General features: G+C 39.0%; 1 protein-coding gene across 1 annotated transcript; it reads left to right on the plus strand.

Annotated features, from left to right (window-relative positions):
• Positions 1-5,479: 5,479 nt before the first annotated feature.
• LOC110114461 lies at positions 5,480-6,322 on the plus strand. The gene has a single exon (XM_020847347.1). The coding sequence runs from the start codon at positions 5,480-5,482 to the stop codon at positions 6,320-6,322; it is 843 nt and encodes a 280-aa protein (XP_020703006.1).
• Positions 6,323-8,648: the final 2,326 nt, after the last annotated feature.

Raw genomic sequence — 8,648 nt, forward strand, 5'->3', positions numbered from 1 at the left:
TCCATGTGCCTTGTTTCTGAAGAGCTAGAACTTCTGAGGCCATGGCTTGGCGCCAATGTAGCATCTTGGAGGCCTCCGTGAACGATGTAGGATCCTGCTTGACATCTCGGATGTTATGATTGTGCAGTAGATTTTAGCGTGTTCTTTGCCTTAACGACCCAGTCTTGCTTCTTGTAGTCATTGGATGCAAAGAGTGCTGGGAAATAGGTTGACTGTGGGATCCCAATGGCTGAGTCGATTGAATAGAGATATTCTGAGCTGACACTTCCACGGGTTGAGGAGGTTGTATGTGATCTTGTTCGAGATGTGCAGAGGTTGATCCGCCTAAATTTGAAAGACCACTAATCGACACATGAGTTAGTAATAGGGGGCATATATCGTTATCAATATTGTGGGTAGATGAAGCCATTTTAGAAAACGGAAAATTATGCTCAATAAACCGCACATTTCGGGATACCGTAATTTTATTTGTTGTGGTATTTAAACAACGGTATCCTTTGTATTGATCACAATATCTAGGAAATACACATTTATGAGATTTTGGATGTAATTTCGTTGTAGTGTGAGATGGAAACAACGGATAGCATTCACACCCAAAAACTTTTAACCCTGCATAATTCGGTTGCTTGTTGAACATGAGTTCAAGGGGCATTTTGTGATTGAGATTGCTAGAAGGTAACCTGTTAATAAGAAAGACTGACGTATTTACCGCATCAGGCCAGTAGACATGGGGAAGGGAGGCAGTATGAAGAAGCGTGCGAGTTGTTTCTATTATGTGACAATGCTTCCTCTTCGCAAGGCCGTTTTGTTCAGGTGTATACGGACATGAAAGTTGATGCACAATACCATGCTTGGTGAGATAGTTCTTGAATGCCATATTGACGTATTCGGAGCCTCCATCGGTCCGTAGGATCTTAATTCGTTGCGAAGTTAGCCTTTCAATTTGTGTTTGAAAATTAACAAAAATTTGAAAAACATCAGATTTATGTTGAAGAGGAAAAATCCACGAGTATCTTGAGAAATCATCTACAAAGAGTACATAAAAATGAAAACCTTGACATGAAGAAATAGGTGCCGGGCCCCAAACATCCGAATGGATGAGGGCTAGCGGTTGTGTTTGTCGAAGCGATATGCTGTCAAACACAAGCTTGTGACACTTTGATACAATAAAAGAAGAACATGGAGATATACATTTATTCATATGCAAATCAGGATGACAATGCGAAATACAATCAAAAATTCTTTTGTGCGGATGGCCTAGGCGGTGATGCCAGGTATGAGCTGCAGACGTGGAGGCTGAGAGCGCCTGGTGGCTGTGCTGCTTAGGATTCACGGGAATTTGATATAGTCCTCCGTTACATGGTCCTCGGAGCAAAACCTGTTGTGTTGCAAGGTCCTTCAACATAAAACCAGACGGATCAAAACTAATAGAGATATTGTTATCTTTAGTTAATTGAGAAATAGATAAAAGATTAAATTTAAGAGATGGTGTATGAAGGAGTTGCTTTAGTCGCAGCTTACGGTGAGGGGTCGGTAATATTCCCGACCCTGTATGAGCAATTGGTACCGTGGTGCCATCTCCAACCGTAATACTGTCCGCTCAGTGATATGAATGCGCCATAGACATGTTATCCATGGAGTTTGTGAGGTGGGAAGAAGCTCTTGAGTCCAGGAACCACGTGGTATCGGGCGTCTCCGAGCTGGCGATTAACGCTGAATTTGTGTTTTTGGATGGCGGAACATACTGAACATTGAGACGATGCCAACACGTTTGTGCCGAATGCCCCTTCTTATAACAAATTTGACAGAAGATCGCAAACGTTTGCGTGTTTCTTGGTTGGGACATCGCACTTGAGTTATCCGCATTTGTGGTTTTGTTTGTCGTAGAGGGATTGTAGTAGTTCTTGCCTTTCTGTCGACGACCTCTGCCTCTGGTGTTAAACAGAGCCATGGTCGGATCTTGATTTGAAGAAAACCTAGCAGCATCAGCTGCTAGATTGATTTCTTCACTCAATAGTAGCGGATAGATTTGATCAAGAGTAAGCGAAGACGTGGAGGTGCGAATAGAAGTCTTGAAAGACTGATAAATCTGCGGAAGTCCATTGAGGATATGATGAATGATATCTTCAGGATCAACCGATGCTCCTGCTGCCGAAATTTGGTCGACTATTGCCTTAATCTCCGAAAGATAAACCATCATCGAATTGGTTTTGAGCGAGACATTATGCAGCGCATTCCTTAACTGAATCACTTTCGAGCGATTGGTAGCCTGAAATCGTGTTTCAAGAGCCGACCAAACCTCCGCCGTTGAGTCAAGAGAAATGACATACGGGAGTATAGAAGCATAAATGGTTGAACAGATGGACGCAGATAGATTCTGATATGTCTGCATCCATTGAGAGTACGCCAGATTAGCCACCGAATCACCATCTTGAGAATGCAAGAACTGATCCGGAGGCAAGGCAAGATATTTCAGAAAACCATTGGCGCGCAAAGTCTTTAGAATCTGTGATTTCCAAATGATGAAGTTATCCGGAGTGAGAGGGGAAGAGACTATGTTTCGCAGATTTGATACTACGAATTTGAGATTCGCCGAGATCGTCGCTTCATTGGACGTCTGGCTTGTGCTTCGTTCTTGAAGTCGGGAGGTCGCCGAATCAGTCATGGCGAAGGATCGAAGCCAAAATCTGATACCATGAAGAAACTCAAGATGCATATAGAAAGAAGATGAGTAAAAGAGTATTTTCGTATATCTCTATACAAGACAGCTGCTCTTTATATAGAGCAGATTATGTAAACTAGACTTTGTTTAATTACAAAAGAACCTATGAAACTTCTAGATATCATAAACAGTTATCTTAGTCCTAATAGGCAGCTCTCCCTTCTTGGCTTTGTTATTCCATCTTGGATCCAGCTGGCAGCATAGGGCTTCTTGTTATCCCGTCTTGGATCCAGCCGGCAGCACAGGTAAAACCGTAAAAACCTAATAATTTGTATTTTTTTCTATATATAGTTTTGATTATAGCTTTCTTTTTTCTAAAAGAAAATTTCATTTACTTTAGTAATTATTATACTATTTTCTGTTGAGGATAACAAAAAAAAAGTGAACTTGTTTGATCTTATTTCAAAATTATGTAAAAATTGAGTGTAGTTTATTGTTTACTGTTTTCATATTTCAATACCCAATGTAATGCATTATTTTCTTGTTTAGGATAACAAAACAAAAATTCGTTTGCTGCCTCATTTTAATTTTATATTCAGTTTATATTTTTTATGTTTTATGTAGTTCACAAATCTCAACTTGCACAAAGATTATGGAGAAATATTTTAAGAAGTCATCACAATCTTGCATATTATCACCAATAGAGGATTAAGAAGTGAAGGATAATGACCAAAATAAAAAAGAAATTCAAACATTTTGTGAATCGTCAAAAATTATGATAATATATTTAGAGAATCTTCAAATAGATCCTGGATTATGTATACCTATTTTTAAATTTAGTTTTAACATTTATGATCAAATTTGAATATCATATTTGCAAAAAGGATGATCATGTCAGCCTTGCAATCATGAATTCCCTAAAAGTAAGTTTTGGATGAAAGATAGACGTTTCAGGAAAAGAACAAATGACTGTCGTTATATAATATGTGATTGAGAAAGGTTATATTATTAAATATTTTTTGGGTATTGTATATGTTCCTGAGATTTCAGCTCGATGTCTCAAAAAAGGAGTTGAAGAAGCCCTCTCAAATTACTGTTTGTCTCACTCTAAAATTCATGGTCAAGGTTGTGATGGCGCAATCAATATAAGTGGAGAATTTAATGGTCTAAAAGCACTTTTTCTAAATCATAATAGTTTTGCACATTATATTAACTACTTTTCACACCGGTTTCAGTTAGCTTTAGTAGCAGTTGCAAAAAATCATGTTAAGATTGCACTATTGTTCACTATAATTTCAAATGTGATGAAGATTGTCGGTGTTTTATGCAAATGTTGTGATCAACTAAGAGATAAACAACGCGATATAACATTAAGTGCATTACAAACTGATGAGGTGTTTACTGGATGAGGATTAAATCAAGAAATATATTTACATCGTCCTGGTGAAACAAGATGATGTTCTTATTAGGAGTCACTAATTAGATTGGTTATAATGTTCTCCTCAGTTGTTAATATGTTTGAAATAATTTTGAAGGATGACATAAGCTCTGAATAAAGAAGAGAAGCATTTGCATTATTAGATTCAGTGCAATCCTTTGACTTCTCTTTTTTGTCCGCACTACTTGTAATCACTGTTGAATTATTAGATGCTTTGCAAAGAAAAGATTAGGACATCGTGAATGCCATGTCTTTTGTTCAAATATAAAAAATAATATTACAATACCTGAGAGATAACAAGTAGGATGAGTTCATTAAAAAATGTCTTCATTTTTGGTTGAACATAAAATTATCACTCCGAATCTAAATAATAAATGGGTTGCCTGTGGACGATCACAATGTGGACTTCAAGACATCACAAATTTACATAATTGCCGAGTTGATATATTCTAAACAATACTTGAAATGCAATTACAAGAGTAGAATAATCGTTTCACAGAAGTTAATAATGAATTACTTTTGTATATTACTTGTTTGAATCCATCAAAATCATTCTATGCGTTCAATAAAGAGATGTTAAATAAAATGACAAACTTATATTCAAGCGATTTCACTTCTTCCGATTTGATTATTCTTGACAGTCAACTGGAAATTCATATTATTAATATGCAGTTTGATATACATTTTTTTTTTGTTAAAAGATATAAGAAGTCTTGATGAAAAAATGATTAAGAACGGAAAGAAAATATTATATCCCCTTATTTTTAGGCTATTAAAGCTGACATTAGTATTATCCGTTACAACAATAAGAATTGAAAGAGCATTTTCTGCAATGAACATCATTAAAAATCGACTACGTAATCAAATTGGAGATCAATGAATTAATATTAATTTAATCACTTATATTGAAAAAGAAATTTTAGATTATATTGACAATAATATTATTATTTATTTTTTTTAAAATATGAAGAACATAAAATATAAATTGTAAGTGTACTTCATTTTATATTTAGTAGTTTATTTTTTAAATGAAATTTTTTAAAACCGTCAATGACAAATAAACATAGATGAAAAAAATTGAGGGAATTAAAAAAAAACCCTTTCCATTAAATATTTTTAGCTCCGCCACTGTCAAATACTATCCCTTAATTCTAAAAAAAAAAAAGTACTTAAGAATTTTCGCAACGTCGCAATAGGTTTTTTTATTTAATTTATAAATTTTCCCCGCCAGAACCCTAAATCCTTTACGAATCCCGCTGCCTTTGACTTTCCACATAATCGACTATAAAGATGGCTAAGCAGTAGCAGTCGCACGTCGCCGGAGATCCTAGACAAGTGGGGTGGCCGCAGAGCTGTACGGCGGGTAACTGCGTTGAAGGATGGGCGCGTGCTTCAGTAGGAGAAAAGGCAGACGGCCTCAGCCGTCGAGATCCGTAGAAGGTTGCCGAGATCCGCCGCCGGAGCAGGAGGCGCCGCAGGAAGAGACGGTGAAGGAAGTCCTTTCGGAAACTCCAAGGATGAAGACGCCTCGACCGTCCAAAGAGGAGGATCTTGAAATCGAGAAGAAAAGGGGCAACGAAACCGGTAGGGATGACAGATCGGAGGGGACTTCGGAGGTCTGCAGCGTCAGTGAGGGCTTCTCTGTTTCTACATCTGTGACGGAGGTCACATGGGAGGAGCGGCCTCTGCCAACATCTCTAGTGAAGTTTCAGCGAAAGCGATCGAGTTCCTCCGGTGACAGCCTCTTGAAAAAAGAGAGAATGACAGGCTCCGTTGCTGCCGTGGGATGTCGTAGCCGTAGGACGTCATCGCCGTCACCTGCCAGGCGCAGGGAGGGCGGTGGCGGTAGCGGGGGGAGGATGTGCTTGGTGAGGGATGCGTCGACGGCTCCAAAGAGCCGCGGAAACGCGCTGTGCCGAGACCCAGGGGAGAGGTCTGGACGGAGATCTGTTTCACCGGCGGCGAAGCCAAGCATCGGAGGGCAGTGTAGGGGGGTTTCGGCGGAGAGGGCGAACGGGAGGTCTTCTCTGCTGCCGGTTGCTGGGGGCGGAGTGGTGGAAGGTGGCCGATTCTGCGTCGGTGGCGGCGGTAGCGGCAGCGGCCGCTGCAGGAAGACGTTGGCGCAGGATATGGTGGAATGCGGAAACTCAGGGGCGGCGATGGGAGGCAAGGAATCGCTGGAAAACCCCCTTGTCTCCTTGGAATGCTTCATCTTCCTTTAGAGAAAATCTTGATGTCTCATCCGTAATTTTTGGTTTTGGATTAGGGCCGCATGCATTAGTCTTCATCCGTGGGACTAGGGAGTGTAAGTGGTGAGTTGGTTTTCGGTCGATCTGGACCGGCCAACGTTGCGCTTAAGGAAACAACTTATTACAGTGTAGTGAACAATTGCTCCTTATTTTGGATATGTATTATTAGTTTTGGTTGCCAATCTATTCATTCACGCAGGAGTTAGAACGAAGAGTATTTTCTAATGGCAGCATGTAAAAGCGGGCGTAGAGAAGCCTGATGAGTAGCAGGCTCTGTTTTTTTAAATGTTCTTTATATTTGAAACCTGATATTACAAAATAATTATTCGAAAATTTCAATTGATTTGAATTTAAAATAATTTGCTTTAGACCCTATATGTATAAATTAAGAGATTTGAGCTGAATTTATTCAGGATTGACTCAAAATGACAGACTCAGATTTAAAATTTAAATTTCAATATGAACCAAACTCATTGCCACTCTTAAAGATTTCTCTTTTCACTTTTTTCTATTGATAGCCATTGACCATAACGTTTGGAAGGCGGTTAATCATTCTATTTTACCTCACCGATAAGGGTGTCTTTTTTTTCTTTTTGGGAAATTAGGCCCTAAAAAGGCTTAGCTCTTCCATTAAAAAAGAATGTTACAAGTGTAAAAGAAAAATAAAATATAAATATAAGTGTTGCGGATTAGAATATACGTGGTGATAGAGTTAGCAAATTTCCGTCTCATCGTTGTACGAATATCTAGCACACAAATAGAGGAGAAATGATAACACTAAAATTTTTATGTGGAAAATCCCGAAAGGGAAAAAACCATAGGGCCATGCCTAGTTGAAAGAGTTTCATTAGTGTTTGTTTGAAATACAAGAGACTGACTCGTCCTTAAAATTTAGGACGATCAGATTACAATGAATCACTTCAGGATTGAAAATCAGTTACAACATCGGACAGAGTTCCGACGTCACTTGGAGATCGAGCGGAATTTCGGCGTCACTCGAACGCTAGGTAGAGTTTCGGTGTCACTTGGACAGAATTCCGGCATCACTTGAGTGTCGGGCAAAATTCCGGTGTCACTTGGGCATCGGGCAGAATTCCGGCGGTGGTCGTGGAGGAGTTTCTTCCCTCCAATCATTCTCTTATTCTTCTCTTCTTCTTCTTGCTTGGACCCCTCTCATGAGAAATGAGAGATCTATTTATAGATATTATGGAGTGGTATGGCTTGTAAATAGGTGAGAGATCATGGGCAAATAGGGAGCGGTAGGATGGACGACCGATATTGAATCCCTTGATCGTGCATCATTCGTCAGACATTTGAATGTCTTAATGATATTGGAATTCGGCGATCTTGGGCTCATTGGATTCGTCTCGTCGAGCCGCTTGATTCGACTATAAGAACGTCATATTTGGAAACCGTTTGTTAACTCAAATTATGGTTTGAACTTTCCAACAGTGCTTCAGGTGCTTGATTTGGACTCATTTGGGCTTGGATTGAGTCGAATTTGGTGTCATTGAGTTTGTATTTTCGAGACGCTTAGTTTGACTATAAGTTCGTTGAAATCGGAGCTCAGGTGATCCCGTATTTAATTTTTGAGATTTCGGCTCGATTTTGCCTCGAGATTCAAGCCCGATCAAGATAATTTTTTGATGATACATCAACAATAAAGAAAAATAAAAGCAAAATGCTACAACAGCAGCCACCCAAAAAGAGTCATGCTCAGACAAAAAGGATAGGAATCTCCCATCCAAGGATGAAGATCCCAACATAGACAAGGAAATACACAAGTATCCGATCCAAAAAAAGAAAGGCAAAAGCCTTACTGCTAGAACTCAAGTAATGAAAAAATAGCAATCAATAGTAAAAAAAGGCACAAAAATCCCATGATTGTCATTGGATTGGAGGGGTGGTCATCATTGTCTAAGGCAGTTAATTAATCCCACCAGACCAAAAAAAAAAAAATGAAAGGCACAACGAACTATTATAGCTTGAAATCTTTGAAAAGGCCACTTTCGCGAAGGCATAAAGATGCCTAACCCACTGAAATGCGTGGGGAAACCTAACAGAAAAGAATAGAAAGGCCGATGCCTCCTGCACCAACCAATACATAGTAGAGATGCAAAACAAATGAAACTAAATACACGAACATTTTAAATCCCGTGTTTGATGTTTTACCAACTTTTTCAATTAGAAATTTTCATGCATACTACCTTCTTGATTTTTTGCACAAGGAAGAAACACTATCAAAAGTCCCACCAAACCTCCTATCATTTTTCTCTCTTGAAATATGATAAACAGAGCA

The sequence above is a fragment of the Dendrobium catenatum genome, unplaced genomic scaffold, assembly GCF_001605985.2.
Source record: "Dendrobium catenatum unplaced genomic scaffold, ASM160598v2 fragScaff_scaffold_1608, whole genome shotgun sequence".
In the NCBI taxonomy this organism is placed as follows: Eukaryota; Viridiplantae; Streptophyta; class Magnoliopsida; order Asparagales; family Orchidaceae; genus Dendrobium; species Dendrobium catenatum.

What these genes read in the sequence shown, in the direction of transcription:
- LOC110114461 (XM_020847347.1), top strand. Translation starts at nt 5,480, where the DNA reads ATGGGCGCGTGCTTCAGTAGGAGAAAAGGCAGACGGCCTCAGCCGTCG.